At 60.3% G+C, this 24,142-nt stretch overlaps 1 protein-coding gene across 3 annotated transcripts in view; it reads left to right on the top strand.

Moving 5' to 3' along the window:
- PAK4 (p21 (RAC1) activated kinase 4) overlaps positions 1-21,139 on the top strand; it is a 46,430-nt gene extending 25,291 nt beyond the window's left edge. Inside the window, exons 1-10 of one of the 3 annotated variants that reach the window (XM_059999052.1) lie at positions 3,989-4,089; positions 9,571-9,644; positions 10,971-11,228; positions 14,062-14,523; positions 14,716-15,156; positions 16,530-16,663; positions 16,889-17,015; positions 18,131-18,256; positions 19,511-19,645; positions 20,169-21,139. In XM_059999052.1, coding sequence (XP_059855035.1) covers positions 11,025-11,228; positions 14,062-14,523; positions 14,716-15,156; positions 16,530-16,663; positions 16,889-17,015; positions 18,131-18,256; positions 19,511-19,645; positions 20,169-20,324 — 1,785 coding nt within the window. In that variant the 5' untranslated portion in view covers positions 3,989-4,089; positions 9,571-9,644; positions 10,971-11,024 and the 3' untranslated portion in view covers positions 20,325-21,139. Of the gene's footprint in view, positions 1-3,988; positions 4,090-9,570; positions 9,645-10,970; positions 11,229-14,061; positions 14,524-14,715; positions 15,157-16,529; positions 16,664-16,888; positions 17,016-18,130; positions 18,257-19,510; positions 19,646-20,168 lie in introns of those variants that run through there. The other 2 variants (XM_059999051.1, XM_059999053.1) reach the window with 2 other exon arrangements.
- The last annotated feature ends 3,003 nt before the right edge of the window (positions 21,140-24,142 follow it).

Genomic DNA, 24,142 nt, shown 5'->3' with positions numbered 1-24,142 from the left:
AGCCCCGCCTCCCTCCGGCCCTCCCTTCACCCTCCACCCTTCCCCTCCCCCTCCCATGGGCTGGAGCCACAGCCAAGCTCAACTCCTGCCAGGGCAGGGCCGCGTCACCAGCCGCTGCCAGGGAGGCCAGGGCGCAGAGCCCAGCCAGCTCACCTCCGTGGGCAGGGGAACCCCTTGATCCCAGCTCCCTGATCTTTCAGCTGGAAGCCTCTGTCTGCCGGCCTGCCCCACTGCGGGTGGCCCAGGACAGAGGGAAGAGGATGGTGGAGGTGAGCTGGCCCAGGCCTTGGGGAGGAGCGGAGGAGGGGGAGGGCTGCCTGGGTGTGCGGGAGGGCAGTCCGGACACACGGCCACCTGAGCCAGCGTAAGCACGTGCGCCAGGGGCCACACCTGTCTTGGGGCCAGGGGCGGGGTGGCTGTGTGTGTGCCCGTGTGGGCGGTGGCAGGCGTCTATCTTCTGGGGCTTAGCCCACACCTCGGCGCGGGTCCCCCTGAGCATCTCTGTGGGAGCGCATTCCTGGGGCCTGGTCTGCATGGAGGTGTTTCCAAGGGGTTGTGCCTCCCTGGGCCACTGGTGACCCTGGGGCTGGCTGTGGGCATGCCTGGGTCTGTGTGCGGGTCTCATGGTTAACTGTCTCAGGAGCGCTCCTGGGTGTGTGGAGGGTCTTGGGGTCTGCCTTCCTAGTGAGTCCAGCCATACGGAGCATTTGTGGGGTTATGTGTGTGTGAGCATGTGGCTGTGTTTCTAGGTGGTGGCTGAAGTCCGTATCATTATGTTATTTGGCTCCCCCAGGATCCTTGTATGTGACTCTGGGTCTCTCTGGAGTCCCTCCATCTCAGGGGTAAACGGGTCTTTACGTTGTTTGTGGAGGGGCCCCGGGTCCTTGACTTCTTGGGGTCCCAGCCGTGGGTCCCCAGTGTTGTGGCCCTTTCGTTCTGAGAACTTCCTCTGAGCCAGGCCCCTCTTAAGACTGCTTTCCCACCTTCTCCCATGACACCTCACAGTTGCCTCCGGCCCACTTGCTGAGGCTCGGGGTGGGATGTTCCCTCCTGCGCCCAGGCCCCTGTACAGCCGCCAGCAGGGTACCCGGCTAGTGTGGGGCAAGCGGCTGCTCCGTCTCGGGCTGCTTGGGGACTTTTCCGTGCAACCAGTGTGTGTGTTCTCGTGTTTCTGTGGTTGTGTGGCTGGACGTCTGTGTCAGTCTCTGAGGACAGCTGTGCACTGTGGAGCGACTTCATTTGCTTCTGTGTCTTGGGGGGGGGGGGTGTGGGGGGGGGGGCGGGGAAGGACTTAGGTTGGAGGGGCCTGGGAGGCCACTGGAGCCTCTTTTCTACCTGTTGCCCCCTCCCTCCTTCCTGCCCCACCTCAGGGGAGGAATGAATGAAGTTGAATCTGATTTCCCCCGTCCCTGGGGGCTCGCCCACACTCTCAGGTTTGTTGTGGCATCCATCCCCACCCTGGGCACCTCTGGGGGGTGAGGGACACCAGCAGTGCCCTTTGTGTCTGTGCTCTATTGAGCCTGGCCAGGCGGGGAGGGGGCACCTGAGCCTGGGGCTGCCACAGGAGCCGCCTGGCCTCCCTGGGGGCTTAGAGCACCTCGGGGTAAAGGAAGCGCCATCTGTGCATTCAGCCACACTCTCTGAGCTGTGCCTCGCCCTGTGCTGGGCAAGGCCGGAGACGCAGGGTGGCTGAGAGCGCCCCAGGCCCTGTCCTTTGGGAGGGCAGGGGTCATCAGAGCATGATGGGGGCCCATTATGCTCCCCCATCCCAGCCCTGGAGAAGGACGGTCTTAAACAGAGGTAGTCAGACTGGCACATTTGCTCTGGGAGACCGTGCTCAGCATCCTCTGTCCTTTACTTGTTCCTTCCTTTATTCGTTCAGCAGCAGCAGCAGCAGTGCCAGTAATGATAACAGCAGCTGGGCTGTAGCAGTGAGGGCCCACTCGGCGGCAGGCGCTGTTCTGAGCGCTTGGCATGGGTCATCTGGTTCGCTCGTCCAAACACTCCCAGGAGATAGGGACCATCGTTACCCCCAGTTTGCAGGTGAGGACACGGAGGCCCAGAGTCACTTGCTCACGGGCACACAGCTTGGCAGTGGTGGAGCGGGCACGAGCCTGGGCCGTCTGCTCTTACTCGTCGGCTGCCTTCCGAGTCCTTGTCCGGAACTCAGTGCAGAGGCCTGCTGAGGGGAGGATGGCGCTTACGTGGCCAGAACACGGAGAGCAGGCTGCTCGTCACTTCCCACATGCGACTCCAGGCCCTGCTCCCCAAGGCTCGGGTGGCCCTCGATCTGTGTCTTTTTATGGGCTTTCACCCATCGTGGGGAGCGCGGATCTCTGGCGGCACACCCCCTGTATGATGTTCTTCTTGCTTCTGGCCAAAATGTACCACCACTTCCTCCAGTTCCCAGGCTAGGCCGTGTGGTGGGGAGGGCCTGGGGAAGTGGGCTCACAGCCGGGCGCTCCTTGTGTTTGGAACACACACCAGGTTATTCACTGAATAGCTGGATTCAGTCTCTAAAGAGGCTCAGTTCCGTCACAGGCATCAAGGTCAGATTTCCAGGCAGTGTGGACGGGCCTTGGGGACTCCTGGCCGCCCTCTGCCCCACCACCCTTCCCTGCACCTCCTCAGGGTCCAGCCTCATCACTTTGGCGATGACATCACTCATCCGTTGCACAGATACTTACCAGGTACCTGCTGTGTGCCAGGCCCTGCTCTAGCTGCCAGGGGTATGACAAGAATGAGACAGACAAAGGCCCCTGTTCCTGGGGAGCCCATACTCTGCTGGGGGGTGGGGAAGGAGGGGGGACCAATAGTCAACAGGTATATAATGCCAGATGATAATAAATGCCACGGAGAAGCATAAAGCAGGGGTGCAAATTTTGTCAGGGGGTCAGGGAAGGCCTCCCAGAGGAGGTTTTCTTTGCACTGAGACCTGAAGATCAAGAAAGGGGAGCCATGCAGCTGTGGGCAGAGGGAACAATGGGTGCAAAGGCCCTGAGGCTGGAACAAGCTTGATGTGTCCAAGACTGAAAAGGAGGAGGCCAGCGTCGCTGGGGTAAAGTCCAGGGAGGAGATGGGGTCCCTTGGTGGCAGGGCCCAGCTGGGCAGGGCCTTGCTAAGTCACAGTGGGGAGTTTCATCCAGGTGGGGAGCCCTGCAGAGTTTTGTTTAACATTTCTTCAGATTCCCTGCTGACCACAGCAGCCTTTCTGATCTTGGTTTTGGTCATCGGAAGTAGAGTTGTCTCTGTTCATGTTCCTGTCCCATAAACCTCTGAGGTCCTTTGTCTGGAGTAGAAGCTTTGGCTGGAGCCAGGGCTGCTGGGAAGCGGGAGGCTTAAGGGGGCAGTGACAGGCCTTCTCCGTGGGTCAGTCGACGCTTTTGTGCCCTGGCGCTGGGCAGCCCTGGGCAGTGACTTCTCCTCTCTGGGCCTCAGTTTCCTAGTTTGGGAAACAGGAGGGAAGAGGACTCTCCACCCACGCACCCAAGAACCACTGGGAGGGTTCACTGTGGCCTGGTCTGCATGCCTGGTGCAGGCATAGGCCAGAGTCAGCGCTGAAACACGTGTCCCTTCCATCCACCCAGCAGCCACTGAGGGGAGACCTGGGATCCAGCCTGTAACCAACCAGAGCATTGCTCCTGCCTGCGCCGAGCCACCGACTTAGCAGGGAGACAGCAGACACAGTCATAACCATATAACATGTTAGGAGATGCTAAGGGCTGGGAGAGAATGGACTGGATGCCAGGATGCCAGGCTCTGGGGGATGCGGCGACGGGCAAGACCAGACCAAGCCCCTGCCCCCGTGGAGCTCACGCTCCAGCTGTTGCAAAAGGTGGTGTCAGTCCTCAGCAATCCTGCCGTCTCAACCTCTACAGGGTGCCCAGAACCTGCCTATTCCTTCCGCCTCCACAGGCTCCACGTGGTCCCGTCCACCCTCTTCTCCTGCTGGACTGTCGCATCCTCCTCCTCCCAGGTGTCCCTGCTCCTGCCCTGCCCCCACACGCAGCCACCGGGAGCCTGTGAACACCTGAGTCTGGCCACATCCCTCCCCTGCTCAGAACCTTCCTGTTGCTCCGTCTCACTCAGGTAAAAGCCAGAGTCCTGGGGATTTCCATGGTGATCCAGTGGTTAAGACTTTGCCTTCCAATGCAGAGGGTGCAGGTTTGATCCCTGGTCGATCCCTGGTCGGGGAGCTAAGATCTCACATGGCTCACAGCCAAAAAACCAAAACGTAAAACAGAAGGAATATTGTAACAAATTCAATAAAGACTTTAAAAATGGTCCACATAGGGCTTCCCCGGTGGCGCAGTGGTTGAGAGTCCGCCTGCCAATGCAGGGGACACGGGTTTGTGCCCCGGTCCACGAAGGTCCCACATGCCACGGAGCGGCTGGGCCCGTGAGCCATGGCCGCTGAGCCGTGGCCGCTGAGCCTGTGCGTCCGGAGACTGTGCTCCGTGACGGGAGAGGCCCCAATAGTGAGAGGCCCGTGTACCGCAAAAAAAAAAAAAAAAAAAATGGTCCACATAAAAAAATTTTTAAAAAGCCAGAGTCCTACCCACGGCCCACAAGTGCCTCCACAATCTGCCCTTCTCTCTCGCCTCACTCACCCGGCCCAGCCACTCGCCTCCTCGCTGCTCTTTGGCCACATCAAGCACGTTCCTGCCTCAGGACATTTGCACTGGCTGTTCCCACTGCCTGGGTGCTCCTCCTCCAGCTACCCACAGGGCTCCTCTCCTCTCTCCACTCGGGTCCCTGCTCAAGCGTCACCTCCTCAGCAAGGCCCTCCCTGACCACTTCACTGAAAATTCCCACCTCCCCTCACCCTCCACACCCTCCTGATCCCTGCTGTATTTCTCTCCTCAGCACTTACCACCTGACTTACTAGCTATTTTTCTGATTTATCTCATTTATTGACTTGTCTCCTTTCCCCTAGGATGTGAGCTCTGCAAGGGCAGGGATATTCCTGACGCTCCTGGCGCCTCTGCCCCAGGCCTGGCAGAGATCAGTCCTCGGTAGACATTGATGATTGGATGGAGGGGTGGGGGGCTGAGTGTGATGGATCATTTGTGGGTAGAGTAGGTGTTTGCCAAGGAGGGGCTTGAGTACATGTCAGCCCCAAAGCGTGAGGCAGGGTCTGGGGACAAGGTGCCAGAGGGTTCCTTGGTGGAACTAGGCTCAGGGCAGGAGGAGAATGGGGGGTGGGGGTGGGGGACACGCAGGTGGGCAGCAAGAGCTGAGCAAAGGTGTGAAGGAGGAACGGTGTGGGGTTTCGGGGGGCAGCGAGAGCCTGCCATGGGCTGCCACGTTAAGACTCCCCCTCCATCATCAGAGCACCGCCCAGGGAGGTAGGTGGTAAACTGAGGCAGGGAGGGGGCTTCTGGAGCTGGTGGGTGGAGATCACGGCAGAAGGGTGGGCGGGAACCAGCGGTGGAAGCGCTGAGCGCAGGCTGGGACCAGTGAGCCCTTCCTCATCGCCCCCTTCCTGCTTTAGTTTCATTTTGGTGACTAGGAAGGGGTGGCCGTGGCCCCTGCCGCATCCTCTGCTCTGCCCCTGCGCCCTGGGGCCCTGGCTGAGTCCGCTCCCTCCACTGCCGGGGTGATGGGGGGGCAGCTTTATTCAGGGCTGCTGGAGCAGGTGGAGGGCAGGAGGGAAGGAGCCCTCTACACGCGCACGCACACACACTCCCTTGACTGTGTTGTCACACTAGCAGATCTGGCTCTTCCACGTGCGCTGATTTCCTTGGTGGGGAGGGCGGTGCCATTTTCGTGTCATGAAAGGTCTGATGGTGGAACACGTGAGCGTGGGGGTGACTGGGAAATGGGAAGCTTTTGCTAGGACAGGTCGGAAACTGCCCATCCCGCATGTGAAATAATTCAAAAGACTTTTTTTTTTAATTGAAATAAAACATTTTAGAGTAGGAGGGAAATGTGCCTGCATTTGAGGGATCAAGCACTGGGCTTCGGAGGCACCTATGCCCCGGCTGGTGGCTGCAGGCTGCACCCTGTGCTCCTTTGTGCCGTGTCGCTGGGGTCACTGCTTCACCCTCTGCCTCTGAGTTCCAGGGGTTTCTCTGCCAGAGTTTCACAGGTACTGCCTGGCAGAGTCTGAGGTGTCTGAGCAGGGGTGTAGCATAGCGGGTGCAGGCGAATGTGTTCGTTCACCAGGTGTTCCTTGAGTGCCTGCCACGCGGTATTGTAGGCATTGGGGTACAGTGGGGAGCAAGACAGAGGACAGGCCCTGCCCTGGTGGAGCTGATGTTCTGGTGGAAGAAGCAGACACTGAAGAAGCTCACGCACGCAAACACATACACACACAGTATATGGTGAACGCAGTGAGGAAACATAAAGCAAGGAAAGGGGCATAGAGGGTGGTAGGACAGGAACAGGGACATTTGTGTGCAGACGTGGGTGGAGGGAAGGAGGGAGGGAGCCATATGGAGATCAGAGAAGAGAGTTCCAGCACGGGGTGGGGTGGGGGGGGGGGGTTGCAAGCTGCCAGTGCAAAGGCCCTGAGGTGGGGGCATGTCTGACGTTTGAAGAACAGTGAAGAGGCCAGAGTGGCTGGGGCAGAGTGAGCGAGGGGCCGTGTGGGAGGAGAGCTGATGGGCAGATCTCTCAGGACCTCGTGGGCCACGGGGAGGAGTTTAAAGATGTTGACTCTGTAGTGGATCAGACTGTCTTCCAGGCCCACCTCTGCTTGGTGACCTTAGCGAGAGATTTCACCTTTGTGAGCCTCAGTTTCCACATCTGCAAAATGGGAGTGAAATAGCCACTCCACCTAAGTGCCGGGGAGCCGGTGAGCTCAGCATTGGCATCTGCGCAGGGTCGTGGGCCCCCCATGGTGGTGGTGCTGGTGGTGGTGGTAGGGGTGTGAGTACTGGGGCTAGCCTCAGTAAACCGCATTTGGGGTGGGGACTGGTGCTTGGACAGCTTTTCTGCTGCAGACCGACAGGCCAAAGGCCCGTGGAAAGGGCGAGTAATTCCTTATTCCTGGGTGGGGGGTGGCGGTGGTTGGAGCCCCACTTTGTGCTGCCTCCCACACTACCGCTGGGGGCCTGGGCAGGTTGGAGGAGCTGGGGACCCTCACCCCCAGGTGGGGTCAGGACAGGAGAGGAAGAGCAAGGTCTGGGTGTGGATAGAGAGGGTGGAGAAGGAGGGAGGAAGGGTTGGAGGCCAGGACCATGATGCTAATGACAAAAACAGAAGCACCACCGCAGGACAGGCGGGTAAGAGCCTGGACTTCGGTCCCCGACTGCCTGGGTTCAAATTCTAGGTGCCCTGAATAAAGGATTTCCCCTCTCTGAGCCTCAGTCTCCCCACCCGTGAACTGGGGATGATGAGCGTGTCTGTCTCACAGGTTAGCGGTGAGGATGGAATGCGATTAGACACAGGACACCAAGCAGACCCGGGCACACATGAGTCTCCAAGGACGCACCTGCCGTAATTCTGAGAACTGGCGGGGCCCGGGCTCTGTGTTAGACAGGGCTGGAGTCTTGTGTCCACTCTGCTTCCCAAGCTGTGTGACCTGGGCAAGTGGGGTGCCCTCTCTGTGCCTTGTCTTCCTTGTCTGTAACACAAAGCCCAAAACGGCCCCTTTGTCTGGGGTCGGGCGTGCAGATTAAACGAGGGACTCCGGGTCAAGTGCTTAGGAGAGGGGCCGGCACGGTAGGTGCTCCCTAAGTGTTGGCTGCTGCTGTGATAGTGACCGACATTTACCGCGCGCTTCCTTGCTGTGTGCGCTTGGCCTTGGGGCCATCAGTGCCTGGGTTCTCTGTGACTCCTTACAAGAACTCCAGGAAGCAGGTACTGTCATGGTCCTCTTTTAACAGAAGAGGAGACTGAGGCACAGAGCAGCTGAGCTGCTAGCCCAGGGCCATGCAGTGAGCTCCCACGGTGGGTCAGCTCACCCACACTTCACAGGCAGAGAGCTGGGCTCTTGGCCCTGAGCTGTCTGACCCCTAAATTCTGGGCTTGCCTGAGAACCCCAGCACCTACTCTTTGCCCGCCTCCTCTGCTACTGGCACAGGCCCCTTTATATGTAGCAGCTCCTCTCCCTTCCGTGGCCCCCATAAAGTCAGGAGCTTGGGGACTTGGTGGGAAGGGGGGTTTCTGGTCGGGGGAGCCGGCAGTGCTTGGAGCTGCCCCAGGGTGGGGCTCCCGCCTGATCATTATAAACACGGTTGGTTCCTCTGTTTGTCCTGCCCTCCATGCAGCGCCCAGAGGGAAGGGCTGGCCCCGGGCAAATATCCGGAGGTGTGCCCCTCTGTCCCCTTCCCCTTCGGGTCACACAGGCAGCTGGGGGCGGGGCTGGGGGCGGGGTGCAGAGGTGGCTTGGGGGTTTGCGGCAGGGCTTCTGGGTCGGCTGCCCTGTCTTCCAGGCTGCCTCCTGCCCACCCCGTCTGGATCCTGAGCCCCTCCCTCTCCTGGGTTTAGTGAGGGGTCCTGTGGCTAACCCTATTCGTGCAGAGAGCTTGGAGCTGACTTGGGGCCCGCAGATCCTGGGCTGGGGGGCGGAGGATGGGCAGGCAGAGTGAGAGAGGCCAAGGTGAGGAGTGAGGCTGGGCCCAGGGCCAAATGGGGGCAAATCTGGGAAGGCAGTGAGGAGGTGGTGGGACATGGTATACACATCTGGAGGGATGGAGTGGAGCGGGGAAGATGGGGGAAGGTCAGCGGGTAGGGATGAGGCTAGGAGCTGGAACTGGGAGAGAGTCGAGGGCAGAGAAGCCTGGAGAGAGGACAGGGTAGGTCAGGGCCTCTGGCAGGTGGGCCAGGAATGGAGGCCTGGGCGGGCGGGATAGGCAGCGTTCCGGGGGCTGGAATGCGGGACCGCTGCTGAAGGGGCTCCTGGCTTGCAGGGTAGAGAACGGGCTGGGGCAGAGGGTCCCTCACCCTGGCCAGGCCTGTTCCACCCCAGAGCAGGCAGGGAAACTGGACCCCTGGGGGAGCCCTGGCTCTGGTCACCTGCTGGCCGGGAGGCCCAGGCCAGTTGAGGCAGGTTGGCTGCTGGGTCCCCACCCGCCTCCCACTGGGCGGCTCCTGCTGCCAAACCGGTTCCCCTGGATCACTGCCCACTGATGGCCCTACCTCTGGCCTGGGGATGGCAGCCTCTTCGTCCTTACCTCACAGAGCTGCTCCACGAAAGGATCCGGGAGTGGAACCAGGGGCTGCAGGGGCCGCATCCCAGACACACGCAAGCATCCTTGCTAGGTCACGAGACTCACTGAGCTTGGGGCCGACCCTGTGCTGGGCACTGTGCCAGGCTCTGGGGAGCCAGCCATAAACCAGACAGAAATCCCCACCCAGTGCATTTCCCCTAGTTCTTTGGGTCTTCGTTCACACGGGCCCTCTTCTGGGAAACCTCCCTTATCCCCAGCCTGCCATCCCTCCAGGCTGGGTCTGGCACTCTGTGACCCCAGCGCCGACCACTCTGGGCTGTCAGGGGCTGTCTCAGTCACCGCAGTATCCCTGGCACCAACCAGCGCAAGGCTGGACACAAAGGAGTGAGTTGTTGCTGAATGAATGAACGAACGAATAATGGACAAATGATGTTTTCTTCCCACTTTACAGATGAGTAACCCGAAGCCCCAAGAGGAGACGCCTCGTGCCCAAGGGCACCTCTAGCACAGCCAGCGTCAAACCAGGTCTGTGGGACTCAGGGCCCATGTGCGGGCTGGGGGGCAACACCTGGGCCCCCTTCCCCAGACGTGGCTAGGAGTCATCCTACTCATCAGAAGGGCAAATGCCGACGGGGCCCTCCCTCCGTGTCCCAGCCCTGCACCCAGCTCTGCTCGTATTAACTCATTAATCCTCCCAGCAGCCCTGTGGGGGCTGATCCAGCGCACAGACAGGTTAGGTCACTTGCCCAAGGTCACACGTAGTAGGCGACAGAGAGAGATTTGCACTCTGGCCATCTGGCTCCCCACCCATCATTTCTCTGGTCCCCCTATGGGACACCACCATCACACATGTCCTCTTCGGCCCCTTTGGTTTTTAAATCAGCTCTCATTGAGCATTTACTCTGTGCCGGTGCTGTTCTGAGTACAGGACTGGAGACCACAGGCCCTAAAGACAGGGACTGTTTGGTCTGTTAGTATCTGTTATGAAGTGGCTCTTTCCCCGCTCTGATCTTGGTGAGGAACTTCCCTCCTCTGAGCCTCAGTCTCCTCATCTGTAAAGTGGGCATATAGCAGTACGGCTACCTAGGGGTCACGCATAGGACAGGGGCTTGGTAACCATTTGTTGAACAAGTAACCAAAGGTATGTGGTGCTTGCAGCCCAGAGGGCAGGCTGGAAAAGCAGGAATAGTGTCAGCTGGCCTTCAGGAACCAGTCACCGAGCACATACTGTGTGCTGGGCGTGGCCGAGACAAGGGAGTGGGATGCCAGGAAACTGGGCAGGTGAGACCTGGCCTGGGGCATGAAAGTCTAGTGATGGGGGTTTTAAACACTGAACTAGTAAACACAAGACTGAGCAGCAGAATTTCCAGAAGTTAAACATGCTATGAAATGTGATGGAAGGACAGTGGGGAATGGGGACTCCTTTTCTTGGGGTGTTCAGGAAAGGAGTCACCAATGACTGTGAAGGAAGGGAGGGAGGGGACCATGTGTGTGGATACTGGGGAAGAGTATTCCCCACAGAGGGAACAGCCAGTGCAAGTCCCTGAGGTTTGGAAGCCAGTGTGAGTGAGAGGGAGAGATGAGAGCAGAGAAGTGATGGGGCAGGTCGTGTGGGGCGGGCCGCGGGAAGACTGAGCTGCTCTCCTCAGTGAGGTGGAGCCACAGGAGGGCTCTGAGCAAGGGGCCTGACTCGGGTGTTCACGGGGTCCCTTGGGCTGCATGTGGGGGACAGACTGGGAAGGGGCGGGGGGGAGTGGGGAGACCAGGGAGGAGAGGAGGATGGATAGGACCAGGACGGGGCCAGAGGATCGAGGAGAATAGCACGTTCTGGCGAGCCGTCCCCTCCCACAGGCCTGCCGGCAGGAGCCCAACTCTGCACCCTCACCACGCTGAGAGCCTGGCGCCATGTTCGGGAAGAAGAAGAAGCGGGTTGAGATCTCGGCACCGTCTAACTTCGAGCACCGCGTGCACACGGGCTTCGACCAGCACGAGCAGAAGTTCACGGGGCTGCCCCGCCAGTGGCAGAGCCTGATCGAGGAGTCAGCTCGCCGGCCCAAGCCCCTCATCGACCCCGCCTGCATCACCTCCATCCAGCCTGGGGCCCCCAAGGTATGCTGGTGCCCACCACGCCTCTCCTGACCCACGCCAACCCCCTTGGGGTGACCCCAGCCCTCAACCCCACACTTGACCCTGCGGCCAACACCTCCCCCTCCCTTGCTGAGCTCCACACAGACACGCCCCAGTCCTCACCTTTCACTCACCCCTCCACCCACTGATCCCTCACTTGGCCTCAACGCTGATGCCCCCCTTACCTTGCTGAGAACCCTACACTGACCTTGACCCTCCGACAGTCCCCCACACCAGCCCCAAGTCGTGCTCCTGTCCTTGGAGGCTCACGCCCTGAGCTCTGTGCTCCGGTCCCCAGCACCACAGACTTGTCCTGGGCCTTCACCGGGCTCTCATCTCAGGACGAGGGACAGACTCGTTCCCTCATGGCGACTGCCCCAAGTGCTCAGGGCTGAGCTGGGGGAGCCCAGAGGGGGCTCCTGACCAGCCCCAGGGTCCAGGCCAGCTTCTTGGAGTCGGTGACACCGGAGCTGAGCCCTGAGGGCCGAGGACGAGGAGGAGTCATTGGGGCAAATGGTGGAGAGGCAGGGCTTTTAGTGGAGGAAACGGCCCACATGAAGCATTGGGGGTTTTTGGTTTGGGTTTTTTCCCTGCCATCTGAGCAAAAGGGCAGAGTTGGGATTTGAATCAAGGTCCGTTTCCAAGGCCCATGTTCTTAACTCCTTTCCTGTCTCCGTGATCCCAGTGCTGGGCGTGGCCTATGGTGAGGCTGCTCTGGGGGCAGGGGGTGCGGCACCCCGCAGCCTGCGAAGCCGGCCTTGGAGCACGGACTTTATCCCAAGGGCAGTGGGAACCAGGAAGGGCCATGGGCCAGGGACCGCAACCCGGGTTGTTCGGAGGGGTGAAGGTGGGCCGGCTGGTCAGCAGGCTCAGCGCCAGGGGGCAGGCCCAGGGCTGACTCATCCTGCCCCGCCCCGGGCCAGCGGGGCGCGGAAGCTCTCCCCCAGGGTCTCCAGCTGGCAGCCCACTGAGGCGTTCATGTGCCCCAGGCAGGGGGCTTTTGGATACTTTGAATTCTCTGCCACTGCCTAAAAAAGCAAGAGGCTTCACATCCAAATCTCTATTTCTGGCTTCTCCTGACAGATCGGCTGGGGCCACTGGAGGGGCAGCTGCCACCGCAGGCGGGGTGCCAGCTCTTCTGGGCCCGCAGGCCCCACCCAGCCCACCTCAGTTCCATCCCCTACCCGGCCCTGTGGCTGCTTGTCTGCTGGTTATGCCCGCACTAGGGCGCTTCCTAAAATCTAGCCCCTGCTTGGCCTGCCAGCCACGAGCCCTACCTGGGACTGTGTCTGCCAGGAGGAAGGGGCACCTTAAGCCACACAAAGGTGCCACACGGGCTGGCACTCTCCTGGGGCCCCTGTGGGCGCTTGTGTTTGCTGCCCTCGGCTGAGAAACTCCCTAGTCCTCCCAGACCCTCCCCCAACCCCCAGGGACTTCTCGACCTCTTATTCCAGCACCAAAGCCTGACCAGGTGTCTCCCTTGCTTCGCTGGGCCCCTGGGCAAGGCCAGGCCTCTAGGCTGGCAGCCAAGCCCAGGAGAGGCCGGGGGCAGGGGCTGGCCCCACAGGGGTACGGCGGCCTGTAGGAGGGTTTTGTGGGATCTGTGTTTTCTGCACATTTGAAGTGGTTCTGGCTTTAGGATGTCTGGCAGCCTGTGTCCCTGCCTGCCAGTGATTGACGGCACAGGGCTGAGGGGCATGGGCTCTGCTCCCCTCAGTCTCCTCCCAGCCTGCCTGCCTTACTCACTCACGGGTTCAGCAAATACTTATTGAGCACCTTCTGCATACCAGCCAGAACAGAAACAGACAGGAGGAAACCATGGCCTCCCTCACGATCATTGCACTGGGGGAGCAGGCCATGGACAGCTGTACGCATGCTTTACGTCAGCTGGTTTTAAGTACTCTAGAGAACAGGAAAGCAGGGGAGGGGGATAGGGAGTGTTAGGGGCTGGCGTTTCAGACCACGGGCGGTCAGCGAAAGCCTCCAGCAAAGACCTGAAAGGGGGGTGTGTTGGGGAGGGGAGCTCAGGGCAAACTTGGGGGAAGACGTTCCAGGCAGTGTGAACAGCCAGTGCCTGAGGTTGGAGTGTGTCCGGTGTGTTTTAGGAGCAGTTAGGAGGCCCATGTGCCTGGAGCTGAGTCGGGGGCAGGGGGAACCCTGGAGGCTGTGACCTGGATCAGGATGGTGGCCATGGCGGGTGAGGGTGGGTTCAGGACAGGCTTTACACAGGCATTCGCATTTGCCAGCCTTGCTCCTGGGGCACTCCTGCACCTCTACTTCGGGCCCAAACCTTTCTGACTCTCCCGTTAACCCGCCCTCAGCCTCCAGAGGGACAGAGAGCGTGGTTTGGAGTTAACAGCCCTGGCGGGCTGCAGGGGAGGAACTGCCAAGCTGGGCCCCGGCCCCAGCATCCTGTAATTTGCAGCTCTCCAGGGCTGATTATGGGGTGGCATAGTCTCTGCCCTTCTTCCCCTGCACCCCACAGGGCAGGGACCGCCCCCCAGTCCGGAGAGCAAGAAAAAGACGGGTGCAGCCCACGGGGGGGGGGCGACAGCCTGTCGGATGGGCAGGCTTTCCTCCCGCTCCCCTCCTGCCACCCAAGGCTAGGTGCTGGGGGAGGGGCAGCAGGGGCCTCCCTGCTCCTGCCCGCCCCCCCTGCCGCCCCGCCCTGTCATCACCCATGGCATTTCTTCATTCCGTCTCTGTCTTGTCTCTGTGTGTGTGTTGTGTTGTCCTGTCCTCGTGTGTTGGATACACGTCCTGTGTCCCCCTCCTCCTTGCCCGGCCCCCACCCCGCCATTGCCCCGGACCCCAGACCATCGTGCGGGGCAGCAAAGGCGCCAAGGATGGGGCCCTCACGCTGCTGCTCGACGAGTTTGAGAACATGTCGGTGACGCGCTCCAACTCCCTGCGGAGAGACAGCCCGCCGCCACCCGCCCGTGCCCGCCAGGAAAACGGGATGCCTGTGGAGCAGGCCACCACGGCCAGAGGGGGCCCAGAGAAGGCGGGCGGTCAAGGCCGGGTCGCCGGTCGCAGCGAGGCGGGTGGCAGCAGTGGAGACAGGCGGCGGGTGGGGCCGGACAAGAGGCCCAAGTCGTCCAGGGAGGGCTCAGGGGGGCCCCAGGAGTCCTCCCGGGACAAGCGGCCCCTCTCTGGGCCTGACGTCGGCACCCCCCACCAGCCTGCCGGTCTGGCCAGCGGGGCGAAAGTGGCAGCTGGCCGGCCCTTTAACACGTACCCGCGGGCCGACACGGACCACCCATCCCGGGGCGCCCAGGTAACTGCTCCCCTTGCCCCAGGACCGCCCCACTGTCCCCTTGCCCGGAGCTTCCCCGTTGCCACCCACCGACTCCAACCTGTGCCCAGCCCACCGTCCATCTGCATCCTGACCACCATGTGTCTGTCCCACAGCCGGGGTCCCCGTCCCTCTGGCCCCTCCACTGACAGCCGCCTCTCTTTTCTGTTGCAGGGGGAACCTCACAACGTGGCCCCCAATGGGCCATCGGTGGGGGGCCTGGCCGTCCCCCAGTCCTCCTCTGCCTCCCGGCCCCCCGCTCGAGCCCACGGCCCCCCCAGCCCTGGAGTGCTGGGCCCCCACGCCTCCGAGCCCCAGCTGGCCCCTCCAGCCCGCACCCTCGCCGCCCCCCCTGCGCCCCCCGCCCCCGGACCCCCCGGACCCCGCTCGCCACAGCGGGAACCCCAGCGAGTGTCCCACGAGCAGTTCCGGGCTGCCCTGCAACTGGTGGTGGACCCCGGCGACCCTCGCTCCTACCTGGACAACTTCATCAAGATCGGCGAGGGCTCCACGGGCATCGTGTGCATCGCCACCGTGCGCAGCTCGGGCCGGCTGGTGGCCGTCAAGAAGATGGACCTGCGCAAACAGCAGAGGCGCGAGCTGCTCTTCAATGAGGTGGGCCTGCTGCCCCGCCCCCGCCTTCACCTCGCCTCCTGGGGCTCCTCCGCCCCATGGCTTTTGAGGGCACATGGGGTGAGGAGGGGAAAGGGCCTTCGGGGATGGGGTTCCCCAGGGCTGGGTCCTGGGCCCGGCTCCTGTCCTCACTCGTCACACCTCCCCAGGCTGTCTCCTCTGTCCCCACGATACCCATGGCCACGGCTGTCCTGTTCCTGGCCAGGCCCCGAGCCCCAGCTCCAGGCTCCCTTAATCCCCCTGAGCCCCACCCTCTGCGTGCCTTCCAGGCCCCTCATACCCACCAAGTCCCATTCTGGCCCCAAAGCGTGTACTCCAAACCTGCCTCTCCTGGTTCCCTGTCTCAGAGAGGCCCCGCCACTCCTGTCCTCAGGCCGGAGCTCTGGACCTCCCTGGCCCCCACCCCGGCTTGTCAGTCCTGAGCCTGTCACTCCTTCCCCCATCCCTGTTCCTGTCCCCACGTAGCCCGTAGCCCATTTGCTGCTCGGCCCTGCCCCCTGGGCATTCCGCACACCACAGCCAAAGGGCTGCCACACACCCCTTTACTGCCCCTTGCAGCGCCCCCTGGTGCCCTCAGGACAAAGGCCTGGCCTCTTGGCCGTGCATCTGAGATCCGCCCCCATCTAGGCCTCGCTTCTGTCTGACCTCAGGCTTTGGCCCTTGGGGGGCTCACTACCAGTGAGCATGTTGCAAAGGCAGACCCCTGGCTCCTTCCCGAGAGGAATCTGTGTTGGGAGCAGCCCCCGGCCTCTGATGCAGGAATCCCAGGAGGACGTCAGGTCCAGGGTCGTCCGACTCTAGCTCTTGCCTCCTGACCTCTCCACACTCCTCAGCTTTGCCCCGTGTAATGTGGCCCCTGTGAGCATCGTGTTCCCCCAGCTCCGTGAGGCTTTGCCTTGCTAGGCCTTCCTGCCCCTGAAATCTCTTCCCTCACCCCCCCACCCCCCACTGCCTTTTATCTGACCTGCCTAGTACCTGCTTGGCCTTCTGGTCTCAGCCCTGTGCTTAGACGCCCTCGTTCCAGCTCCCTCTCCCGACACCAGCCTGGCCATCAGAGCCACTCGCGGCCCAGCTCAGGGCTGGTCAGAGACCAGCGTCAGAAGTGTGGGGTGTGTGCGGGGCGGGAGCACCCCTGGAATAGAGTGCAGACGTCAGGCCCACGCTGCCTTTGAGGTCTCTTGACTTTGGCCGTGGGAGGACAGCCCAGGGGGACCCCGATGAGCAGGAGTGACGGGTGGAAGCAGACCCGCAGTGTGGCAGGGTCCACACCCAGGCTGAGAGGGAGGGGGGAGGGCTCCGGTGGCAGGGGCTGGCCGTCCTCCCTCCGCTGCGCCAACCCGGCCTCCCATGCCCAGGTGGTGATCATGAGGGACTACCAGCATGAGAATGTGGTGGAGATGTACAACAGCTACCTGGTCGGGGACGAGCTCTGGGTGGTGATGGAGTTCCTGGAGGGAGGCGCCCTCACCGACATCGTCACCCACACCAGGTACTGCTGGACAGCTGGGCCCTGTGACAGCCAGCCTGCTGTCTCCCCCAGCTCCCCAGGGTGGACCTGGGCCCCCTCAGACCTCTCCCACGATAGAACTGGCCCCCTCCAGACCCCTTGGGGTGGGGCCATGTCCCCCTCAAAGCCCAGGGTAGTGTTGTGTCCCCCTTAAACCCCAGGGCGGGGCCCTGTCTGTCCCCGTCATTCACCCACCCACCCCCGCAGGATGAATGAGGAGCAGATCGCCGCCGTGTGCCTGGCCGTGCTGCAGGCCTTGTCCGTGCTCCACGCCCAGGGGGTCATCCACCGAGACATCAAGAGCGACTCCATCTTGCTGACCCACGATGGCAGGGTGAGGAACGGGGTGGCTTGGCCTTCCCCCGCCTCTGCCCAGCTCTCCCTCTGCTGGTAGGGTGTGCTCTGACCCCCGAGTGCAGTCACGTGAGGAGCAGTAAGTTCCTTCGTTCCTTGGGCAGCAGTCCAGAGTCAGGGGTCCACGTGAGTGCGGCCTCTGCCCCTGCGGTCAGGGGCTCAGGCTGGCGGGTCTCTGCCGTCAGCACGGGCCGTTGGGAACTGTAGGCTAGCCCTGGGCCCAGAGAGGGGAGACTCCATTTGGGTGGCCAGCCTCTCGGCCACGTGAGAACCTGCTCCTAGCCTGGCATCCAGGCGTGGGCTGTGGACTCCAGTCCCATCTCCCATCTTCTGGGCTGAAGTTCTGAGTCTGAGGTCCATGGGTGGTCCACAGTGACCAGAACCTGCATTTATATTCCAAGAGTGAACATGATTTTCAGTGGGAGGGGGCCCTTGACTTTCACCAAATTCTTGTTGGTGATTTGCCCGCCCTCCCCCAGGAACGTTAGGCCAGTCAGCAGAGGCGGGGGGTGGGGGGAAGGCTCAGTGTCACCGGGAGTCTCAGCTGGGGTCCACGAACACCTAAAGTTGTCTGCAGATGTGTCTAGGGGACATGTGTCAGCATGCTCTCTGGGGGTGGGAGGGTCCACAGACATCCTCGAGAGTCCAGATAGGGCCCACAGTTCCAGCAAAGGTATAAATCCTTGGTCTGGGGACGTAGCTGTTGCAGAGGCAGGCTGTGTCCCCTTGTACCCACCTTGGACACCTGCCAGCTGAAGGTGTGCTTCCTGCCGGGAAGCAGGGGCCCAGGGCACAGCATTGGGAGCCAGCCCCAGTCTGAGTCCCCGCCCAGCCTTTGGTACCCCTGGGACTCGGGCCACTTCCCCCGAGAGCCCCAGCACAGACCCTGTCACGGAGGCAGATGGTGCGATCTTGGGCAGGTGACACGGCTGAGGGCCCCAGCCAGGAGACGGCAGAGCTCCCCAGAGGCTCTGACCTCTGGGCAGCATCGTGGAGACCCAGCGCGTCCGAGGCCAAGGAATCAATTAGGTAGATGCCTCTGCTCACCCTGCCCCCACCAGCACCTCTGACCCTACTGCCTACGTCCTACTGCAGGTGAAGCTGTCAGACTTTGGGTTCTGTGCCCAGGTGAGCAAGGAGGTGCCCCGGAGGAAGTCCCTGGTCGGCACGCCCTACTGGATGGCCCCGGAGCTCATCTCCCGCCTCCCCTACGGGCCAGAGGTGAGCCAGAGGTGGCCGGCCGTGCCGCTCGGCACTGGTTTACGCTGTGACAGTCCGGAACAGCCAGAGTGCTGGGGGTGAGGGGGCTCAGTCCCTGGGAACAGTCTGGGGGAGAAGTAAGCATGGCTGCGTGCACTCATTGCTGACTGGGCTCTAGTTTGGAGCCAGGCCAGTGCTTAGCTGGGAACAGAATGCTGAGCAGAAGTGGCCCTGGCCCTGGCCCTGCCTGTCAGCCTGGGGCAGAGGCCACAAACTGGCTGACGTGCTCTGAAGATGCGCTTGCGAGCATTTTAAAAAGAGCTCTCACGTGAAAGTCTGAATTTTATCCTCTGTCAGAAAACCAAGAGCTCTGGCCATGTGGAGGCCAAATTCCCGCACAGCAACAGTCAGCAGGCGCTGAGGGGCTGCTCCACGTTAGCAAGTGCAGGGGCGCCTTCGTCTTGGCCGTAGTCCCCACCCAGCTCTATTGCCTGCACTGACCTGCTTCACTCCCTGCCGTTACCTGCCTGATCTTTGAGCTGTGGCCTGTGGCCCTGAGGATTCCTCCACAGTCAACAAGGCTTGACCCAGGGCCTGGCCAAGGTGCCCTTGGAAGCATATCTTGGGGGAACCTCAGGCAGGAGTGGGATCACACTGGGAGGGGAGGCTGGGAGGAGATTCTGAGGGACCATCTCAATCAGGACTGCCTGTGAGTGACAAAACTATCTCAAACGGATTTAGCAAAATGGAAAGCTGTGGGTCCCTAGAATTTCCCCCCTGTAGTCTTCACTCAGGCAGGTGCTCCCCTGGTCAGCACAGACATGACCCTGGCAACTCCGGAACACATCACATGAGCCCTACTGTTTTCCTGAATATTTTGGTTGAAGTCTCAGGGTTGACTGTGACTGGCTCAGCTTGGGTCCTGTGCCCGTTCCTGAACCAATTACTGTGTCCGGACTCTTGCCGATTAGGCTACCTGGTCATGCTCCATGGACTGAAGTAGGGGAGAGGGAGTTCTCCAGAGGAACCCAGGGGAAGGAGGGGGGTTAGCAAAAAAGAAGGGGATAGATGCTGGGTGGGCAGAACCCTTCAGAGGGCTCCCTGGGTGAGGAGTGCATAGGGTCCGGCAGGCTAGGTATCAGCGAGGGTGTTCAGGGCCCAAGGATTCTAGGAGCGAAGAGGCAAAGACAGAACCAGGGCCATCCCTCTGTGGGTGTCGCTCGAGCACTGGCCATGCCTGCACAGCTCAGCCCTGCTGCCCCGTCCCCACCGCAGGTGGACATCTGGTCTCTGGGGGTGATGGTGATCGAGATGGTGGATGGGGAGCCCCCCTACTTCAATGAGCCACCCCTCAAAGCCATGAAGATGATTCGGGACAACCTGCCACCCCGACTGAAGAACCTGCACAAGGTGGGCCCCTCCCGCAGGCGGCAGGCAGGTGGGGGTGGGGGGACAGGGCTCCACCCAGCCCCGAACCCAAGCAGAGCGCTGGGTGCGGGCAGCACTGGGGTATGGATGGCTCCCTCCCGAGGTGGCGCTTACTGTGCGCTGGGTCACCCCCGTGTCCCCCAGGCCTCGAGTGTCTGTGTAAACTCTGTGCCCTCACCACCCCACATCCCAGAAGTTGTACTTAGGCTGGCCTGGCTAGACGCACACAGCATAGCCATGTCCAGGAGAGGGGACTTCGTGGTGAAGGAGTTGCCTGGTGAGAAAGGGGTGCCTCCAGGGCCCAGCTGCTGCCAGGGTCCTGCCGAACCTTGGAAATGGGGAGGGAATGAGCCCCTGGGGCCAAGCTCCTGGGACCTCTTTGCCCCCTCCCTAGGCAGTAGGTGTTGTCAGCCCATTTGACAGAGGACGAGACTGAGGCCCCACAGCGAGTGAGCAGTGGAGCTGGCTCTCAGACCCCCTGACCCTCTCGCCCGCCTCCTGACAGGTGTCGCCATCCCTGAAGGGCTTCCTGGACCGCCTGCTGGTGCGTGACCCGGCACAGCGGGCCACGGCGGCTGAGCTGCTCAAGCACCCATTCCTGGCCAAAGCGGGCCCGCCCGCCAGCATCGTGCCCCTCATGCGCCAGAACCGCACCAGATGAGGCCCAGCGCCCTGACCCTGAACCAAAGAGCCCCTTGGGTCACCCCTGCCCTGCCAGAGGCCAGTGGAGGGCCGGCCCCTGCCCCTCCCAGCCCAGGAGACACTCTGTATGGCTCTGCCCTCCTTGCTGGGGGGTGTGCGGGACCCTACTACTGAACTGCCGTTTTGATTTTGGGACTTTTAAAAAAGCGCAGGGACTTGTGGGAGCACACGAGGCTCCCAGGACCCGCCAACCCTCTGGGACAGGCCCGCCCCAGTGTTGTCCTGTCTCCAGGAAGGACGGGCGGCCTTCCCATCACTGGAAACCTGCAGTGGGGGCCGCCAGGGGTGGAGACAACACTACGAAAGAGGTGTGTGTGCGTGTGTGTGTGTGCGTGCGCACGCGTGTGTGTGTGTGTGTACACGCATGTGTGCATGTAGAAGGTCCAGCTCCTCTGCGAGTGCGTGTCTCTGAGACCTCGCCTGATCCACAGCCCCTCCCCCCTGAGCCATTGCGGGGGTCGATCATGAATGTCTGAAGAGTGGCCTTTTCCCTTCGCCCCACACCCCTCTCTGTGGCTGGATGCGGAGACAGGGGTCAGGGCTTCCCACCCACCCCCAGCCTCTGCAGAACATGACTACTGCACCTGGAACAGCCTCCTCTTTTCTAGAAGTCTATTTATATTGTCATTTTATAACACTCTAGCCCCCATCTGGGGACGGATGGTCCCTGTCCCGCGGGGTGGCACCGGGGACAGGACCACTGCTTGAAGAATCGGGTTCCTGCCCCCTCAGTGCAGCCCCGCCCGCCCCTCCCTCAACTTAGTTTTACAATTAAACCAGTTTCTTGTTTTGTGTGTGTGCAGTGTGCGTAGAGACCCCCCCACCGCCGTCCAGGGCGTCTTGTGGGGAGAATTGATGGGGAGGGGCTCTAGGGTTGGGAGGGAGGCCTGGCTGACCCCAGGATTCCAGCCCAGTTCAGGGCCAGGGCCGTGTCTGTGGGTGGGCGGGAGTTCCAGGTCCAAGCAGCCGGTTACAGCGCTGGATTGATGCCCCCCAGGCCTGGAAGCAGCCAGTTTACCAGTCCATGTGCCATGATGACCAGTTTGCCAAATCTGCAGTTTGCTGGAAACCTATTTTAAAGGTTGTCTGGAGTGCGTTCAGTGGGTGGGAACTGATCCTTGGTGAGCTGATGTTAGGAAACCGGTCAACAGGCAGATGGGCTGCTGGGGCGTCGGCTAAGACGGATGGACCAGGAGCTGCCAGCCTCAGAAATATTCCATTGGCCGTGTCCTGCCCTCCAGGCTGAGGCCGGGTCTCAGGGAGAGGAGAAAATCCGGCCGACAGGAGACGGCGCTGCTTCTGCGTTTTGGGCAGTGACTGCCCCAGGCCAGTGTTGGCTCGGCGTATGTCCTTCCCAGCACCCTGGGAGGTGTCGGGGCAGCAGCGGCCTCCTGGGGACACTGAGAGACCAAGGAGGGGACCCCCTTCCCAGAGCCCTCCAGGCGTCACCGGCACCAGGGACCTCAGTCTGGTTTGTGGGCTGGAAGTGTGTGGAGAGGAGCCAGAGAATCCGACCTAGTCCTGCCTCGCCCCCACTGTCAGCCCCTACCCCACAGCACCCCTCTCCACAGGACCTGAGTCCCCCAGGGATCCGGCACTGTTTCTGTGTCAGCCTGGCCAAGTACACACATGATCTAGATGGATAAACACAGAGATTTAAAGCATAGTACAGGACGTCCCTGGTGGCACAGTGGTTAAGAATCTGCCTGCCGATGCAAGGGACACGGGTTCGAGCCCTGGTCCGGGAAGATCCCACATGCCGCGGAGCAACTAAGCCGGTGCACCACGACTACTGAGCCTGCGCTCTAGAGCCCTTGCTCTGCAGCAGGAGAAGCCATTGCAGTGTGAAGCCTCATTCTGATGCCCCCTCAAGTTTGAGAACCACTGAGATCTACAGTTGCTCTCAATAAGAGGCCAAGGAGTGGGGGACTCAGTCCTGCCCAGTCAGCAAGGTCCCAGCTTCCTTCCATCTTGCTGCTCCTCCATCCTAGGATTGTTACCTCTCCCACGTGAATAGGAGGGCACACCCCTTCCTTTTAAAGGGCAGTGACCCCAAAGCTTTCACCATTGCCTCTTTGGCCTGAGCTTAGTCACGTGGCCACACCCAGCAGCAGAAGAGGTTGGGAAATGTAGTCTTTATTCTGGACGACTGTGTGTCTAATTACAACTTCTATTACTGGGACTTCCTTGGCGGTCCAGTGGTTAAGACTCCACGCTCCCAATGCAGGGGACACGAGTTCGATCCCTGGTTGGGGAACTAAGATCCCACATGCTGCATGGAAAAGCCAAAAAAACAAAAAAAAAACGCTTCTGTAGAATCATGATCCTCCATCCCTGCTATTCACTACATTCGCCAGGCTTCACCCCACAGAACCCAGAGGCAGGCCCAAGTGTACGCAGGAGCAAATTGAAGGGGGGAAATAGATTGTTTAATAATAGTGTTGAAGAAATTGGTTCATTTTATTAAGAAAAAGAAAACTGAATCCCTACCGAATACAATGAAAGGGAACCTGAGATCAGTGCTGTGCAGGGCAGTAGCCACTAGCCACATGTGCCTATTTACTTTTAAATTAAATGAAATAAAATTAAGCATTCGGTCCCTCAGTTGCACTAGCCACATTTCACACGTTCAATTGCTACTTCTGGCCAGCGGCTGAGGATTAAACAGTAGAAATACGAAAACCTTCTATTATCTCAGTTCTGTTTTGACAGTGTTTTTCCCTAGCTGGATTCAATATCACCGTGGGGACTTCCCTGGTGGTCCAGTGGTCAAGAATCCGCCTTCCAATGCAGGGGACGTGGGTTTGTTCCGTGGTCGGGGAACTAAGATCCCACATGCCACAGGGCAACTAAGCCTGCACGCCGCAACTTAAGAGCCCGTATGCTGCAACGAAGATCCCGCGTGCCGCAACTAAGACCCGATGCAGCAAAATAAATAAATAAACAAATAAATATTAAAAAAAAAAAAAAAAAAACACCGTGAAAGGTAAACTATAAAGTTGATAGAGGAAAATAATTGATGAGCTAGGGGCAGAGAAGGACTTCTGAAAACTCCCCCAAAGAAACAAATTATGAAGAAAAAAATCAAGTTGATGATACCAAATTAAAAGGCCAACAGGGATGTGCGCAGGTGCTCAAACCAATTAGTAATCAGAGAAAAGCAAATTCAGCGATGAGCTGTCATAGTAACAGTACGAATCTGGTAAAAATGAAAGTCTGGCTTAGTCAGATGAAGTGCTGCACGTACGTATCTCGCAGTAATTCCGCTCCTGGGTGACTTCCCAAAGAAATTCTCCCTCAGGACCATGCAGTATTCATGCAGGATCTGAGGGCACAAGGCAAGGGCTCCTGTGAAGCCATCAGGAGCCAGGGACCAAGTGTGCCCATGGGAATGGGGAGCCAAGCCAACCAAGTCTGTAAATCAAAAAATTGTGGACATAAAAGAATAGTCCTCATTTGGCAAGACCAAAAAGAGAAACTCATTTACGGAACAGAATGGCTCATGGTGAGGAGAATGGAAGAAGGAGTGGGCTAAAGGGAAAGAATGAATGAATGAGAGAGTGGTCTTGGGAGGAATAAAGGCCTTGAAGGCCATGCTGAAGGTCTGTTCTGTGAGCAAAGGGCAACCCCCTTTGGTGCGGATTGGAGTCTGGTCATAGGTATATAAAATGAGAATTATCCAGGCAATTATAACATGCAGCCAGGATTGAGAAGGGCAGTTTATCTGCCACAGTAAGTCACTGGTGACCTCAAACTCGTGCCTGCCTCCTGCCAACG

Source organism: Delphinus delphis, chromosome 20 (assembly GCF_949987515.2).
Source record: "Delphinus delphis chromosome 20, mDelDel1.2, whole genome shotgun sequence".
NCBI classification, from domain to species: domain Eukaryota; kingdom Metazoa; phylum Chordata; class Mammalia; order Artiodactyla; family Delphinidae; genus Delphinus; species Delphinus delphis.
Note: the sequence above shows the minus strand (reverse complement) of the source record. Positions and strands in the feature narration are given on the sequence as shown.